Source organism: Tribolium castaneum, chromosome 5, assembly GCF_031307605.1.
Source record: "Tribolium castaneum strain GA2 chromosome 5, icTriCast1.1, whole genome shotgun sequence".
Taxonomy (NCBI): domain Eukaryota; kingdom Metazoa; phylum Arthropoda; class Insecta; order Coleoptera; family Tenebrionidae; genus Tribolium; species Tribolium castaneum.
In genome coordinates this window covers 8,825,849-8,843,968 of record NC_087398.1, presented here as the reverse complement: position 1 = coordinate 8,843,968, position 18,120 = coordinate 8,825,849, and the positions used below count along the sequence as shown (strand labels likewise).

At 33.6% G+C, this 18,120-nt stretch overlaps 3 protein-coding genes across 9 annotated transcripts; 2 read left to right on the top strand and 1 right to left on the bottom strand.

Moving 5' to 3' along the window:
* The first annotated feature begins 15 nt into the window (after positions 1 to 15).
* On the top strand, positions 16 to 816 carry LOC103312996 (ADP-ribosylation factor-like protein 2-binding protein). Its single transcript, XM_008195084.3, has 4 exons — positions 16 to 152; positions 201 to 498; positions 552 to 648; positions 700 to 816. The coding sequence occupies exons 1-4, from the start codon at positions 137 to 139 to the stop codon at positions 769 to 771; spliced, it is 483 nt and encodes a 160-aa protein (XP_008193306.2). The 5' UTR covers positions 16 to 136; the 3' UTR covers positions 772 to 816.
* LOC661634 (nuclear pore complex protein Nup93) lies at positions 753 to 4,165 on the bottom strand. Its single transcript, XM_967784.4, has 11 exons — positions 4,018 to 4,165; positions 3,715 to 3,888; positions 3,471 to 3,651; positions 3,128 to 3,418; positions 2,907 to 3,049; positions 2,331 to 2,850; positions 1,936 to 2,149; positions 1,517 to 1,887; positions 1,232 to 1,468; positions 976 to 1,179; positions 753 to 924 (listed from the first exon to the last, which is right to left on the bottom strand). The coding sequence occupies exons 2-11, from the start codon at positions 3,876 to 3,878 to the stop codon at positions 805 to 807; spliced, it is 2,445 nt and encodes an 814-aa protein (XP_972877.2). The 5' UTR covers positions 3,879 to 3,888; positions 4,018 to 4,165; the 3' UTR covers positions 753 to 804.
* A 280-nt stretch (positions 4,166 to 4,445) lies between these two features.
* vari (varicose) lies at positions 4,446 to 18,105 on the top strand. 7 transcript variants are annotated; one of them, XM_008195085.3, is made up of 9 exons: positions 4,460 to 4,786; positions 8,593 to 8,714; positions 15,031 to 15,348; positions 15,403 to 15,663; positions 15,907 to 16,375; positions 16,425 to 16,594; positions 16,644 to 16,817; positions 16,916 to 16,990; positions 17,069 to 18,105. In XM_008195085.3, exons 1-9 carry the CDS (start codon positions 4,663 to 4,665, stop codon positions 17,243 to 17,245), a joined length of 1,890 nt encoding a protein of 629 aa, XP_008193307.3. In that variant the 5' UTR covers positions 4,460 to 4,662; the 3' UTR covers positions 17,246 to 18,105. The 7 variants fall into 7 exon arrangements, with proteins under 7 accessions (XP_015835285.2, XP_008193307.3, XP_015835284.1 ...); XM_015979798.2 differs by lacking the exon at positions 4,460 to 4,786 and adding an exon at positions 5,364 to 5,605; XM_015979799.2 differs by lacking the exon at positions 16,916 to 16,990 and having other exon boundaries at positions 4,446 to 4,786.
* The last annotated feature ends 15 nt before the right edge of the window (positions 18,106 to 18,120 follow it).

Below are 18,120 nucleotides of genomic sequence, written 5' to 3'. Positions count from 1 at the left end.
CCTAGCAAAAACGTGGTGGGGTTCGAGTCACTATGGTAACCATGTAAACAACAATGTAAAAAAATGTCAAATTATTTGTGATCAATTCCATGTTGTGTTGAGTTGAACGTCCTTAAAAATACAAAAGGCCCAAAAAATGGCACAGGAGCAATGTTGGTCGTTTCATTTTGTGGATGCTGGGAATAATTTGATTGCTTTAGGTTTGTTTGAGGGTTCGGATGATTTGGATATTTCACATCATTGTCAAGACGTTGAGGAAAAGTACTTTGCCCAGGTTGTGGGGCACATTGAAGACATTCTCCTTGATGATAGCTTTCTCAAAATACATAAAGATTTCATGGAAGAATACTGGACGGAATTTGAGGAAAGTGACGAAAATAAACTCGTTTACACCGACATATTTAAAAAGTACGTGGAAACGATAGAGAAGTTTTTAGAAACTGAATTGAAAAAGAAGATTCCAAATTTCAGTATGTTGGAGTTCGAGTACGAGTTAAGGTAAAACACACTGGACAGTTTTGGCATTAGTGGGATATTTTGTAATATTCCAGAAAACGACCCAATGAACTTGTAGGGGAGGTTTTTGAAATTTTATCAACTTTCACAGACTTTGTTTCCTTTAAAGAAAAATTTTTAGATTACAAAGCGGTGTGTTCACATTGTCTTCACTTAAAACCCTCTTAAATGTCTTAATTTCAGATGAAGGAAGGCAAGACGGTAGATTTTTCTAAGGATCTTTACGTAATACAGTATAAATTAGAAACTTTGTAACTTTATTGAACGAAATGTTTAATATAAAAAACCTTAATGCATTAATATTTCCATTTGAACCAATTTACTATTTGTGTCTCCTGGCATTCTGTAAGGCAACATTCCAGTGAAATTAATCAAGATTTTTGCCTGTTCCCTTAAATGTGACAATTGCTGAAATACAATAAAAACAATCATAAGTTATTTGAATAGTTATTGGCTTACTTTCTCAATGGTGTTGTCGTTAAACCTGCTTGGAATATATTCATTTCCTTTAATCTTCTGATAATCAGCAAACAACATATTCATTGTAGCCAAAAGCACATCAGGAATCACTTTGCAGACGTCAACGTTCAGTTTTTTGAACGCCTTTACACGTTCTTCCACCTCTTGTGGTTGACGAGGGATTATTTGAAGGTCGCTCAGAGTCTACAGTTACAAAAAAATAGAAAAAACATCACAAAAAACATTCAATTGTTACTTTTAATGCCAACGAAAACTGTTTGGAATGATACTGATCGAAAAATACTGCAAGTTGTTTCAGTTTAATGTAGGATGTAACAATATTGGATGACGCTTTGTAGCCTTCTCTCGTGTATCTGTCGCTCAAAATATTTCCCTTCTCCAACAATCTCTCCTTCAGAGAGTTTGGTTGAGAAGGCAAATGAACCACTTGTGACAGCAAAGTGCAAAATAAATTCAAAACCTCCTCTTGATTCTGTAAAAAAATATTAACACGATATTTGTTTATTAAAGTATCACTCACATCAGCCAAATCAAACACATCTATTGCTTCCTCGAATAATCCCTTCTTTACCAAAGAATCGCCAATCATTTGAGCAATGTTTTCCGCACTGATTTCAGCGTTAGTAAACTGGTCGATCAGCCCTTTGGTTCTTATATCATTGGGCTGAATGACCCCCAAAATCTTGTTGTACTCCTTGGTTTCAATAGCCAGATCACACACACAAATCTTGAACAAATTCACTCCATCCTCATTGGTAAAATTGCGCAAGATATAAAAGTAGTGCAACGCCTCATTAGGACAAGTTATTTCAAATTTGCGAACATAAATCATAATTAAACGCGCCAGGTTCAAGCGGCGACTTGGTTTCACATCCATTGGGTCAATACTAACTAATAAAAATCATAAGTAAACAAACAATCGCAAAAACTTTTACATACTAAGTGGTGCTGAACTGTCCCGTGAGCCAGCCAATAAGTACAACTCGTTCAAGGCAATGGCCATATGGACAGCATGAACTCGGTACCTCTCAATTCGGGGCAAAAATTCAATAGCGGCCTCAAATTGACCGGTTAATGCGAGCACTTGGAAATATAAGTGGGGTTGGTTCATGGCGTCATAATGAGCTTCACCATACTCTTCCAAAATCATCCGCTAAGGAATAGTGTATTACGTAATGTGGGAAACACATACGAGCGTTAACAACTAAATGTTACGTAAAAATTGAAAACAAATAACTTTTTCTTGAAAGTATTGGACATAGTAATGCAAATAACAATAATTGTTGCATACAATAACTAATAAACGTGTTGGGTAAAGTAAATAGTGTACACACCTGCAGGTCGTTGTACTTAATGTGGTCGTCCTTTTCGTAATCAGCTCTCACTAAGCTCAATTTCAACCATAAATAATCGTCCGCGGTTCTGGCGACTTCCGAATGCTCATCAACGACATCGCAACAGCCAAGCACCGCACAGACGATACGCTTAAAAGGGTCAGTTTCGTTACGTACATGTCTGCGATAATTGTAGCGCACATTATCCTCCAGTTTGTAAATATCTGGACTGTCAGGATTATTGAGTTTTGCTTCCAAAATAGCAACAATGTCTTGAAACTCTTTTTCGTTTTTCTTCTTTAGACAATAAATTGCTGCTGCTAAATCTCCGCTCCTTATACAGTAGTAGACCATGGGCCATAAAGGCCTTCCATCGATTTTGTCATCTTTCAAGCCCGAATATTCGCCTTGGAGGCGAACACCGACGTAACTGCGGACTAAGGGATAAGTTCCGGGAACTCCCCCAAGCATCGCAGTTGATAGGTTTTCGTTAATGATGTTACTCATATACGTCTTATATCTAGAATTATTTACCTAATTGTGGTCTTTTTTCATTGAATTAGAAAAATAAATTACCGATCTTCCAGATATTTCTTGCCTTGTTTCACCAAAGCGTTTATGAAAGGGGCAGAATTTCGAGTTTTAATCTGATCCTCTGACTGAGGAAACGGCGGCAACTGAGTCATGTATTTCATTATTTCCCACATGTCTTTAACTTTCTGAAATTTTTAAGCTTAAGAACGACTGTATGTTGTCATTAAAATTTTGTCTGATATCAAAATGAGGCAAAAACTTACGGCGTCTCTCAAGTCATTTGCCACGCTGATGAAGCTGTTTATGAGACTTGGCTTCTGAATGCTCCTGCCAATTGCTTGATTGTATTCCATAATCTTGGCGGCATAGAGAGTCTCTGCCACTCCTAAGTTGGGGGTAATAGAAATAGGCCTCTCCATAAAAACGGATGAATATTTTCCAATTTCTATGAAAGCCCCAGATGGTCCCAGCATCGAATTTAGGATTTTTCGTTTTTCTTGTTTCCATTCGCCAGTTTGGTGTTCCCAAGAGCAGTCGGAAATTGTTTTCATGCACTACAATATGTAATTATGCGTATGTACACTTTGGGAACCACGTATGGATTACTTTATTGAAACCGTTTTCAAATACACTCAAAATGCAGTTTTGGATTTCATTTTCAAGAATTCCGACTGCATTTACGTCCTCAACCGGCTCAATGGATTCGAATGTGCGCTTGGTACTAATTGATTCCAATTTTTGTATTATTTTTGGCAAGTCTACGCCTTTTGATCCTAACAATAAATTCCTGAAATTTGTTACGTCCACGTTATATTTAATTCTGTTAACAGTGAATAAGTCAAAGACATACGCTTGAATGTCCTTTGCTCCAGTTTGAGCCACTTTTGAATATAAATCGTTAGAAGCTTCCAAGACCTGCCGAATAGATCTATCAACTTTTGGCAGTTCTTTACTCCCTTCAATGTCAACAGTGATTTTTTCAGCCTCCTGGAGGAGGTCGGCAAAGTCGCCCATGTTGATATTTCTAAAAATGTTGGAAAAAATAATCAAAAACAAGAAACTAAAAGTTGGGTTAGGACAACAATATAACCTTCAAAAATACATAAAATTGATGTATTTCATAACAAGAAGCAATTTATCGGCAAAAACCTACTTGAATTGATGTTCAAACACACAATTTAAAACGTATTTTCGTGAACTTTTGTAATTCTTGTAAAAAATGCCGCTACAAACATGCAACGGTTAAAAACGATGCTGCTTATGTAACCCAAAATACACTTTTTCAGCTAGTTTCAGCACATATAGGCAACCCAAAATTTACGATTTCAGTTTCAGTGATTCTGATTGCCGACGCACTGAAACTGAACAAATCCCCAAGTTCGTTTTGTTTTTCAGTTTTCGGAATCATATCTTCTAATGTATATTTCTTAGTTTTGTTTTCGTATAATACAACTAAATTTTTATCGATTTATTGTAACATAAACCGTAAACATAAAATAGAGCGTCGATGTCGTGCTGGAAATCACTTTGAAAGCTGTTCCAGCTTTATCGATAATTCGTCCAGATAGCAAGGTAATGCGTGGGTGAAGCTTCACCTGACGCTTTTTCCAGTTGCGAGTTCGTTCTTTCTATTATTAACGCCGTACTCTGATGAAACAGACGTCGCGAAATTGAAATGTTTTGTTAATAGAATGGCTTAACATCCTTAAAACGTGTATTCTTTCTTTATCGATTATTTATTAAGTAACATTTATAAATAGCAGAATAGACTTGTATTGTGCTGTAAAGTTTTTTAACGATGGTGCGCACCTGTTATGCAATTAAATGGGGATGTAGACCTTTCATTAAGAATCACCAACCGGCATTTCAGTGTAAAAGGGTTGTGAAAAGAAGCTGCACTTCTACGGATTTTTCAGCATTAGGTAAATGCCACTGACCATAACTATTCAATATTTTAAATTAAGTTAACATATTGGTGTGTTCTATCAATATTTTATTATTATCGAGTCAGTTTTATGCCACTGTGGGATTTATTCGTTTTTTCAATCACCTAATCAACAGTTAGCATCCAGTGCAGGTATGCCTAATATTATTCGTAATAAGAGAAATGTGTTAAAGAAATACTTCTCAAATAATTTTGCTTTGTTTAACACAATGCCATTTTTTAAAGGTGGATAGTGTCTTAAAATTGTTCTTAAATTTATAATAAACATTGAATGTGCTCTCTGAATTGATTTAATGTACATCAGCAGACATTTAGAATATAATTACATAACTGCTTAAAACTAACATGTACGATGCTAATGTTAATTGAAAGTAAATACTACCACATATCATATCAGTTATTAAGTTTTAATTCCATTATAAGTCCGGGCCTGAAAGCATGCTTCAGGATGTATCTATAGCAACGCAGACTAGAATCGCCACTGCTGAAAGATCAGTACACTGTAAGCGCAGACATTTCAGCATCTACCGCGATCCTGAAAAGAACGGCAAGAGCTTTTTCGGTTATCGCGCACATCGTAATAAATAATTTTATTACTGCACAAGAATGACAATGATTTTATTTCTGAGAAGTGATAAAATAAACTCACAGTTAAACATTTTAAAGCAGTCCTGTTGACAGTGGTAGTGCATGATGGTTAGATTTAATAGAAAGGATCTGCCCGAAAAAGAAAAATTATTGAAAGGAATGGCAGATTTTGATGACGATATTGCAAGTATTAGGCCGATTACTAAGGGTGAGTTATCTGTTTTTGAGCAGGTACACTTACGAAAAGTAAATTCATGACATCGAAGAGCTTTCATTCAGTACTTACTGCACGTGTTATTGGAGTGTTAAGTTATTAGTTTAATATTATTTACCTCCATTTATAATTATTGAGAAATTCGTGTGTCTAATTAAAACTTAACTATGAAAAAAGCTACAAAATTATTGCCTATGTTAGTATACACATTATTTATAAGAATATACTATATTCATGATGCAGACTGTTGGGAACAGAATAATAGATGAATGTAAAAACAGTAAAAAAATATTTTTCAAAATGTTTCTTCAGTATTTACGCCACTTATTTTCAATTTCTAAAATGTCCAGAACCAATTTCAGGATAAAATTTCCGCTCATGAAATTGTCTTCTTAGTTTTTGGCAAATTACTTTGTCAAAAATGTTGACTTTTCACTTTCGTAAACTTCTGATTTGTAGTGTAGTAATTATGATTTTTTTCTGTCTAATGATTAATTTAATGACAACTTAAAATTTTTAATCTTCTTGAAATACGAATTACGTAAACGAATTACGAATTTTATTTTGTGATTTATTGTCTCAAAGGGTAAATTAGGTATGATCATAAGACGTTTTTTGTACTTAATCCCTACTTGCTAACAATCTAGTGATTAAAAAACTCCATTTAATAAAACGTCGGTACATCCACTACATTTATTTTTGTAAGTTTGTTCGAATTGCAATTAAAGTTTGTTGGTTTAAAGGATTATCGATTATTGATTTTCGTAGAGCGAGTCCTTAAATCTGGTAAATATTTGGCTTTGTTGTTTTATAAATTGTCGGGTAAAATAACGTATCAAAACGGTCTTTTATTCTCAAAAAATTTCAAGTTCTAAGACTGTATTTTTGTTTTATTAATGCCATGTTTGGGTGATTTTTTAAATGTATGTAAGTATCGTATGTAAATGTCGGTACACAAAACAGCAACTGTGAAGGAAACATAGGAAGGCTATTTATACACTCATCATCCATAATAGTTCCCCTGGTGCTTGGAGCCGGGTTGTCGTGTCCCTTTAGATCACGAGATTATTGGATTTTCTTAAATAAAGCTGATATTCCGAATACGTAAGTCACGACTGAACGTGTTATGTATTTATCCATTAGTTACGTATATTATTTTAAACCTTTAATTGCATTTATAGACTTAATCCAAATATTTATTTTGAAGAAATCTATTTCAAATTATTGCAGCCATAGAACACGAGGATTTTATAAATCAGTGTTAATGGATACAGTGGTTATTTATGTTATGTTTGACAATGAGTAAAATAATGCACTCGAATTTTTATTTGTTTATTTCATTTTATTTCAGTTCGTGTCCATGAATTTCATCATTTACATCACGCAACTTTTCTTCTTTTTTGTAAATTCTTTTAACAAATCTAAGATAATCCAAAAATAAATCATTTCCATTTCTAAATATTATGGAAAACACTCATCGTAAATTACTATTTGTGAGAATGTTTTATTATTTCAATACAACTGGTGACGTCGGACTTCATTCGTTGAATCACTTATTACGCAAATTCGCGGGGAAGAATTGTTGAACGAATTTCCATGGATTAAGATAAATCCACACTAAATTTAACATTTTGTAAATTAAGCCAAATTTCAGTGACCTATTTCCATTCCCTTCGGCTTTTGGCAGAAAATGCCACATTGTAGGTTTCTGTGGTAGTGCTAGAGAATTTCTAAGATCAATAGAGCAACATTGAAACTTCACGTGCGCTGAATAATGAACTTTTGACATTAAATCTTTTTATTGATCCCTTGGTTTGCTATAGCTTCCAGCCCTCTAATGGGCGTTTAGGGGATACATTAACTTTTCATTTCAATGAAATTTCATACATTTACCAAATTCACTAAAAAAATATTAGTGAGTTGTTCTGTTCAATTAATAATAATTTTATTAAAGTATTTCATGTTTCTAATTAGAATTATTTTTATGAAGTCTGATGGGTTAATTTTAGAAGCGGATGTTAACGTCGTAAATAGCTTTCCGATCGACTAATTATTTCATGGCATCGTTTTTATTATTTGTAGACTGTATAGTGCATTTGGACAGATTTTACAAAACTGGGGTTGTTTGGTTTCCAAATTGGACAGAAGATATAGTCGTTTACAAGTTGTATTTTTCCTTGTACTGATCTATTTATTCTTTCCCTTGTCCTTTAGAAAAAGCAGTAGCAATATTATAGAACATTACGGAACGTTTGTAATCGATTTATAGAAGGCAAATTAAATTATTTAATTCAGGATTACACTAATTCAAATTAAGTTGCCAATTACGGTGTTAAACGTCAAATTTGTCGTAAATTATAATTAATTGCAATCAAATATTCCGTAGTTTATCTGACGTGGTTTATAAATTCGAATTATGTACCTAGTTTAATTTTGAATAAAACAGTTTTATTGTTCGGTTCCATACTTTTTGTTCACGTTGTATAATTACCATAAATCCAAACTCGGTATACTTGCAATTTATTACAGAAAATTATGTCTAGTAAATATTTGCGGTAAGTGCAAACAGTTTCGTAGGGATCGGGAATTAACTATTGATTTCCGTGGAGCAGATAGATGCCATTAATACAAACAGAATAAATATTACAAAGCAAGGGAATCTCCGAAGGGAGATTGATTCAGACAATGTAAATCTCAATTTTTTGTAACCACTGGGCCATCTTATGTAAGGTATAATACTATAACTTTTTCTGATTTTTCTCGGGCAGAAAAACACAAAAAGCTCAAGATGAGGAACAAATGTGTAACAAATCTTCGTCCTACATTTAGTGCAAATATTATTATGAGTACTTTCACGTTACAAGTAATGAATGAAAGTTGATATTTTACTACCGCTGGGATCCCTTGAGTGGTTGAACGAATATTTTTCATTCGCATCAATCCATCAGAAAAAAATTCAATAACAACTCTCTTTGTTGCAGATGCATTCCGACATGTTAGGGAAAGTATCGAGTATATAGATGGAACTAGTGGAATTAATGAGACTGATTTAATATTCCTAAAGGGACTAATGGATAGTCCAATTATGAAAAATTTAGTTAAGGTGAGTAGCCAGCAACAGTGTTATCGACAAAAATGGACAGGTAACCAGTATTTGCTGTTACCGTAAGCCCAATTAGCACCGAAGCTTTTGTGGTACCTAAGTATAGGCACACCTTAATATTCCATATTTTGCTTAAAAAAGGTGAAGATATTTAATCTAAAGAATAATTTTCAGTAAATAAAACGTATAAGAATAATAATATAAAATGACATAAACTCTTACAAACGTTTGTGTCCATCTAATTAATTTACATTATGTTATTTTCTAATTGAGTGTAACTTAACAAGGTTAATCAACTTGGGACTAATTTTCTCCTAAATTGATAAATAAATATGGATAAATGTTCAAACAACAACGCACTCGTTATGATTTATTACCCCTGTTTGTTCATTATTTTCTGTTAAATTGACTGATGAGATCATAAGGGTGTGTTGGTATTTTTTTAATCTATTGAATATAAAATTATTGGCGTGCAAAATTCAGTCCAGCCGATGTTTCGTTTTCTTATTGTACTGAACGTTCTTCTACCGTGGTAGATAAAAAATGAGTTTAATTAGTCGTGGTATAAATAGCTATTATTTGGCTCTTAAAATAAGCAAAATTATACAACCATTATGTACAATACGTTATTGTGGTACAGTATTTATAAAAATACTCAGTTTACTAAAAGTGTGTTTATGATAGCTTAAATAAGTTTGAACCTTGTAATCCTTTGAAATGAAAATAGATTACTCTTAGAAATTTTAGCTCAGTTTCCGTTTAGCACCTAAAGCAAACAACAAAACTAATAATTTCTTTATGTCAATGACTTGAGACAATTCGTAAAAAGCGTCAACAACTTCAATTATACCAGCTTCCGCTAATTTACATACACTCGCAACTAGGACATAAACTGATGTAAAGAGATTACAGACAACATTCGTCATTAATAAATGATTTACGTGGGTGTTCCGGTGTTCCAGTTGACATCCCTGTGACCTCAACTTTAATAAGAGATCGTGAACTTGCAATGTCGACAATGCGACTTCAGCGACCCAAAGTGACTCATAATAAAACATTTATGATGTCTAAATTCGTCATTTCAAAAGCGATTAACAAATTTTTTAGACAGGTTTAAGTACAAATCATTTTAACGAAAGTTATTAAAAAGGAAAAGACTCATTTATTTCGTTAACAAGCAATGCGCTATAATCTTCAATTGAAAATATTTTTGAATTTAAAACGTGTTAATTTCCCAAACAAACAACTATAAAGTTGGTGTAATAATTTACAGTGGTCATTGCAAACGGTACACGAGACCATTAAAGTAGGTCATGAAAAGAAAAACAACTAACCATTAGGAAATAAGAAATAATTTTCGATTTGAAGTACAGGTCATTTAGATCTGAAATTTTTAGTAAGGGTGGCATATTTTCAAACGGGTAATTTTTATTTTTATTTGATAAATTCTTATACAAATTACTTAAGAGTATCTAAAGAGGTCACACTGCGAGAATACATAGAGCGAAAGTCAACAGGAGTAGTTTTACAAAAATGCAATTAACTTATTTTTTATTTGGCATTTTCTTGCAAAAATATTTAGCTTTGGCCGAGGTCTCGGCATTATTTTCACCAACACTTTTTCTCAAAATATAAATATATGTAGATACGTATAAAAAAAAACACGTAAGGTAGATTACTTTTCGAAATAAATTCTTTGTTCCACGACTTTCTTCGCGTTTATTGAATTAGTTTTTTAACTGACACAATTTTCACGCGATAGGTATGTAGTTTTTGAGAGAATTCAAGGGTGTCTGCACCCCAACTGTAGGTAGTAATGGTAGGTAAAAAATTAATAACTAAAATCCCTTTCAGTTTTCAGCCGCCTCACATAACGTAGGTACTCTGAAATACATTTAGTTTTCTAAAAATCATAGTGGCTCACATTTGTAACTAAAATCAATAAAAACTAGGAGGACTGCGGAACAACAGACATGATTTTTAGCAAAATATAGGTCATGGCGAATGATAGAGTATTCGTTTGTTCACTTTCCTTTTCTAAGTTTTTTTTAAAATTGTAGGATATCCTGCATACTGAAAAATCTGAAAATCTTTGGTAGTAGATGGTTTTAAAAAAGACACCACCCAAGTGTTCTAAGGTGGTTTCAAGCTATTGTCATTTAAAAATTTCAAACGCAAACAATCTTTTGTTGGCATGGTTTTGGTTGACTCTTCGTTTGTGAGCTATAGCAAGTTTGTATAAAGTGTTGAATGGGAAAATGATTGTCACCCCCGATCCAGTAAATGAACATTTTCACTCACCGCGCATGCCAGAGTGAAATTTCCCTTTTCTTGTAGCATTTTCACGTCATATTCAGGGGTTAGAAGGTAGCGTATTGATAAAGTGCATTCATTTATCAACAAGTACTAACCCAAGAAATTTTTCTATTAGCGGGGATATTGAAAAAGGTGCATTTACATATTTTTGAAATAACTTATAGTGTTGGCTTGGAAATGTTTCAAATAAACAAGCTGTCGTGTAGTGTTCCCACTTTTCAGTGTTATTGATCGCGATGCCATGTGGCCAACTTACTTTCTTATTACCAAAGACGCGGGATGAGCCTTCCAGCGTGACCATAAAAAACAAGTCCGGAAGTGAGTGAGTTATGCCTTTATCTCGCAATTTATTTTTATCATATTTCAATAAAAATTAGAACAATAAATAAATAAAGATAGTTCGGAAAAGTTAAGGAATATAAATATTAATAAGCAATAAATATAAATTTAAAGATTAAAGATTTTGAACCAGAGAAACAATATTTAAAATATATAAATATATTTTATTGAAATTCTTGGTGAAATTTCAGTTTTGTCAAATCTAATTAGCGCAGTCAGTAGAAGTATTTCTGAAGTAGTGGCATTCTTGTTGCAATCTTCGGTTTAATCTGTTCCTGAAGTTGTGCAGACTTCATTCGAGCAGAGAAAGTTTTATTTGTTTAAAAATTGTTGCTTTTAATAAAAATTATCGAGTCCATATATTAATAAATACAAAAACTGAAGCTTTGCATGACACGAAATCGTAATTCCGTTTCTGTCATTAAAATCAAATAGATTCCAATAGATAAGTAGGTGATTTCGCTTGCAGTTTATGCAGAATAAAGAAATTTGGAAAGTACATCACCATTTCTTGAATTGGCACGTTTTTGCTTTAGAAACAGTTAACGGGGCAATAAAATTAACCTGTAGTTGGTCGCGGGGGCTTGACTACCTCTCATCATCGTGCCCCCACTCACACATACAACGTTTTCTCTGTGTATCAGAAACCGACCAAGTTGGTTCGCGGGTCGCGTATTTTATAACGTACCTAAAAAACACCTGCGTCTGGTGCCTTTAAACGCCCTTTTAGCTTTGTGTATCTAGACGGAACCGTTTATAAGAATTTTGTGTTAATCCCTGTGGTGGCTGTGCTAATATTTTATGTTAATTTAACGTAAAATATGTGAACTTTCTATCAGTGGCGTTCGATTGTTGATGTTGATGGTGACGTCACTGCTTATTATGTGTTTGCTTACTTCGTATTTTGATTGAAAACTAGGTAATGAGAGCTTTTTTGCATCGTACTATTTTTTCTATTATTGTCTGTCGTGATGTATGAACTAAAGATTTCGCCACATATGCATTTTGTTAAATACTTGGTATGTGAATCATGTTTAAAGGTACGCGGCTCGCAGCCACACCTGTATACGCGAGTGTGGCAATTGAGGAGGTACTTCTTGGCACAGCGGCAACACCGGCCTTTGTGTAAATATATAAAATTTCACATAACAGATAATTCAGAGATAAGACGAAATTTGGAAAAGTAGTTGTGACGATTGATTAAATAAAATCACAAGGCGGAAAAATCGAAACTATTTTAAATAAGTAGTTATTTGTATAACACAAAAACAAGGCATTAAATACGAACTTTTTTATTTGACAATATATGTGAATAATAATAAGACTAGAACTTTTAAGTGCTGATGTGTATATTATAGACGTTTCTGAAATCGCATTTTTGAAGATTTGAGGTCCTGAAAAGTACCATTTTGCGGATAAGTTTAATTAATTTTACGGACTACAGTAAAACCTCTATAATCTGAACTAATTACTCCAAAGGATTCTCAGGATTGTCCACTTATTTTTTCTCTCAATGAATAACGAAGTAAAATAACATCTATTTTATTAAAGAAGATTAATAAAATATACACTGTGAGCCCGTAAACGAATAAAAAAGAGTTTAGCCTTATTATGTTTTGTATTTTTAGTATTTCGTGAAATAAAGGGCAATTGAAAAAATTACTAGTATTTATTTCAGAGCAACGTTTCGATAACGGCCGATATCATCTTCAGGCACTTGTTTTTTTTTTCATTTGTCCTTTATTCCACGAAATACTTAGAACCCTTAGGACTTACATTATAATAATTTTTTATACGTGGTTTTATCTCAAAAATGCTTAAAATTGAAGTTACATTGTTAACGAAAAAGAGGTGACGATAATTAAATTGTCACCTGTTATTTAATTTTTTACTTGGAGAGTCACTATGTTCAACAGAAATTTCCCAATGTAATTAGGAAATTCAAATTAATCAGATACGTTTAAAATGTCCTTCTATTGTTTATTGCTTAAGTTTCTTTTTTGTAAATCTCACGCTTTAAATGCAATTTTGCCATGAAGGTCTTATAATTGCAAAGTTTAGCATGTTTTATTGTATTAGTTTGTGTTTATTGTATAAGGAGAGCTAACGATTATTTACCTATAAGTGTATAAATATATACGAATTTTAAAACAAAAAACACAGAAAACAATAGTTTTGTTAGAATTATCTCTGACTTTTTGATGAACGATTAACAAAAATAAAATCAGTATTAATGATTATTGAGACCATAGGCGGTACTACTATGTGTTCTCTTCATAAAATGTATATAAAATAATTAAGAATAAATTAGTTTCATTGTTCATTTCGGCTGTGATCTATAAATACAGATACATACTACATATTTAGGTACCTCATAAGAAAACTACTAAAACCAAAAGAATTTTATCCCATTTTAGTGAAACATGCTTACATGCCATTAGGCAAACAATCACGTTGTGAGAACTAATGTTTTTGTGAGTAATAGGGTCGTTGTCACGTTTATCACAATTATTTCCAGAATGTTCATTCCCAAATGTCCCACGACTTCTCCTTACTTATGTTAAAATACTTATGAAGCCAATTTTAAAATGATTAAATAATGAATGTTTAAATTTGTTTTAATAGACAGTTAAGTAGCAAATTTGGCAAAAGACACGTTAGTATGTTAATGATGAGAGTTACTCAGAGCAGTAAGTTCATTGTAAAAATGGTGAAAGAGGCTTTTATTATGTACATCATAAATAATATTATCCTTGAGTCACAACAGAATGCATGTTCAAGCCATAAGTAAGCAATTAAAATGAGTCTCCAATCTTCAAAAAAGCACGTTTGGAAAGTGGAAACTGGTGAATTTTAAAAATACAGTCTTATACAATTACATATTATGTTTATAACAAAAAAAAAGAACTTATTGGGGTATTTGTTGTTTGGAAATTTTAATGTTGAACGTAACATGTATAAAAAAGGTGCACACCCTATGTGGCGCTTAGAATTTATTGTTTTAACGTGATTTTTTCTATTCGTATTTGTACACATAATTATATGATTAATTTTATTACCAATTTTTGTATGACACATTAATAAGACAGCATGAATAATGGAATATTGCGTATGACTGTCACATCAAAAATGCATTATCAACCTCAAGGAAGAAAGCCTGGAAGCTAGTTTGCCGTAATATTTATAAATTGATCCGAAAAACTGCAACATTTATTAAGGTCTTTGTTATGAATTTTTTACTTTTATTATCATTATGTAGGCACTGCTTTTATAGTTTTCGTAAAAAGTATTAATCTGTAACGGAAATATAAAATTTTTACTTTACTTTTAAATTATTCGCTGATAACAAGGTCCAGAAAGGCGTAAAACGGACGATAAGAGTCTCAGTTGAAAAAGATATCTGTTTGTTATAGATTTGTTACAAGTTACAAATGATTGTGTAGTGGCACCTCCGTTATATTCCGCAAACAAAGAAACGATCCTTAACACCTGACTTCCTCTTTTATCGTACCTTTTTACCTGCTTACAGCCAAAAGTCGAAAAGGTTACGTAAATCTACAGGTTGTCGCTAAACCCAGGTAGAAAACGATTACGTACGCTACACACCCCGATTTAATGAAATTCACGCAGGACCGTACTACAACAAATAACCCCCTTTCAGGTTCAAGACAAATTAGAGGATCTTCCAGTGCTTCCGAAAGCAGCTACGAAAGAAGCCCAAGAACTGGTAAAGGATTTGTCCCAGCGCTGCAGTAAATCAAAAAATAAGGACGCCAAAGAACTATTTGACTTGCTATCGACGCCTCATTTTAAATCCCTGATTGATTGTCACGACCAAGTCGCGCGTATAAGCGAAAATCCCCCAAAGCCCGTAAAGACTGACATTTCGAAATTATTCCCAGCATTAAACGGGATGACGGGAGAGGCGATAAGGATGGTGGGTGTCCGCAAAAAGGACGGGGAGCCCTTGGGCTTGACAGTGAGTTGGCACAAAACCGTGGGTTTTATTGTGTTTCGATCGTTTTTTTCGTAGGTGCAGGTGGATGACAACGAAAATTTGGTAATAGCAAGGATACTAGAAGGAGGGATGATCGAAAAACAGGGCCTCCTCCACGTTGGTGATGTTATCTTAGAAGTCAATGGAACGCCAGTAAAGAGCGCTGAAGACCTGCAAATTGAAGTGGCAAAGTCGAAGGATTCAGTGACCCTCAAAGTTGGCCAACCCAGCGAAATGGAAACTCACGCTTCACTCGTTATGAACGGAACCAGTAACGGAGTCGCCAAAAAGCTCACAGTAGGTCCACAGCTCTGCCAGAGAAAAAATTATTACCTATTCTAAGTGCTTAAAAAACTAATTAATATTTTGATTTGATGTTTTCATATTTTTTAATTAATCACTTATTTTTGTTTGAGTCAAAATACTTGGTTCTAATTAGTTCGCATTATAGAAGTTTTATTATTATTATTATTATTATTATTATTATTATTATTATTATTATTATTATTTATTTTTTTTCTACAACTTACGTTGTTTTAGTGCTACATGAGAGCTCTGTTCGAGTACATCCCCGAGGAAGACAGCCTCCTTCCTTGTAAAGAAATAGGTCTGCCCTTCGATCGGGGTGACATCCTCCAGATTGTGGACCAGAGTGATCCCAACTGGTGGCAGGCAAAGAAAGTGGACGGGGATGGCAGAACTGGTTTAATTCCGTCTCTGGAACTGGAGGAAAGGAGGAAGGCATTCGTGGCACCCGAAGCCGATTTTGTACATAAAATAAGTATATGTGGTGCGAGAATTTCGAAGAAAAAGAAGAAAATCATTTATCAGTCCAAAAGCAATTGTGATTTCGATAAGGCTGAGCTTTTGCTGTATGAAGAAGTGACAAGAATGCCGCCGTTTAAACGAAAAACTTTAGTCCTGATCGGAACTCAAGGTGTTGGAAGGAGAACACTGAAGAATCGCTTGATTAATAGTGACCCTGATAAGTTTGGCGGAGTTGTACCATGTATGTTCCTTTCAGGAATTATCAACATAATCACTCATTTGCTCTTTAGATACAACGAGGCCACAACGCGTTTTGGAGGAAAATGGCCAAAGTTACTGGTTTACCGATCGCGAGAGCATGGAGGAGGATATAAAACACTCAAAGTTTTTGGAGTATGGTGAATACAATGGTCACTTGTACGGAACACATCTCGATTCTATCAGAGAAGTTATTAAGCAGGTGGGTTGAAAGATACAAAGTTAGAACAGTTTTGATGGTTCAGTTATAGGGAAAAATGTGTGTGCTGGACTGCAGTCCAATCGCGCTCAAAATTCTGCATAACAGCTCAGAGTTTCTACCTTATGTCATATTTATCGCGGCTCCAGGAATGGAGCAACTTAAAATTTTATACGACGTGGGGCGCAGCAGCTCTAATTTGCGATACTCAAGCCGGAATCTAACAGTGAGTAGAACATAATTCCCAGTGTTGCATGAATATGATTTGTTAAAATTGTCTTTTTGTGAGAATGTGTCATGATGTAGCTTTTTTCTGCATGATAGTTTGATCGCCAAAGCTCGATACGCTACAGTTCCAGGAGGGCAAGGACACTAGAGTCGTTAGCCTCTCTGTATGAAGTGAGTATTTTGCAATCTGTGTTTGCATATTTGTGCACACAAGTGCGACTAGAAAATTACCATTGTTTCGGTTTGTAGGAGGAAGATCTGAAGCGAACACTTGAGGAAAGCGCCAGCATGCAACGAACGTACGATAAGTACATTGACCAGGTTATCGTCAACAATGATTTTGATACAACTTTCCGACAAATTGTGGAGGCCTTGGATACTTTAACCACTGAGCATCAGTGGGTACCGGTTAATTGGATTTATTGATATTCTACTGCCATATATTATAAGGAATCTCTCTGTAATTCTAGGTTTTTATAAAGTATCTTCACGAAATGTTTTATCTGAAAAGTCTCAGTATTAATTAGATATTGGAAGGGTTGTTCTGAACAAGCCCTTGTTGTAATATATCGAAACGCTCGTTGATTGGTTATTAAAAATATGGAAGTTAAGACATTTTCTTGTAGATATAAGTTCTTTTAAAATGTGAAAGTACTGTTAGCTTTAATCCTGTTTTGTTTATTAGCACACTAGCCTGAAATCAATATTATATTACATTTATAAAAAGCATCACAAGTAGATTAGTTAAATACGACACTGTTGGTAGTGATATCTAGCTGTTCCGGAGAACTTGAGTCGAGATTTTTACATGAAAGAAGGTACAAAGTTCTGCAACATCGAATAATTACTTCTCACAGATTAGTCAGTAAGTAAGCCTTATAATGCCTAACTATTATTAAGTGTACATATTTGAACTGAGCAAAGATATGAGTCACCCGTACTATGAAGTAGACTGCAGAACGAGTTCAAATTTATTTGAAAAACTCTTCTGCACCTAGATAGATTACTAGAATTAGATTGTTTGTTATATAGGTGCTTTATATTGTATCGTTTTAACCGTCCAAGTGTTCAGGGAAATGTGTTTTGATGAGATTACTTATCTATATTCAATGATCTTTTGCAATTATATACATTTCTTTATACATACTTACACTTACATCATACTTAGGTATACAGTTGGTAGTTTTAATGTTTAAAATATTGTTTTCAAATATGATTTTTATTTAGTTGTGACAATTTTTAATTTGTAGTTTATTCAGTTTCGCAAATAAATATAGAATTTTAAACGTTTATTTCTTAAA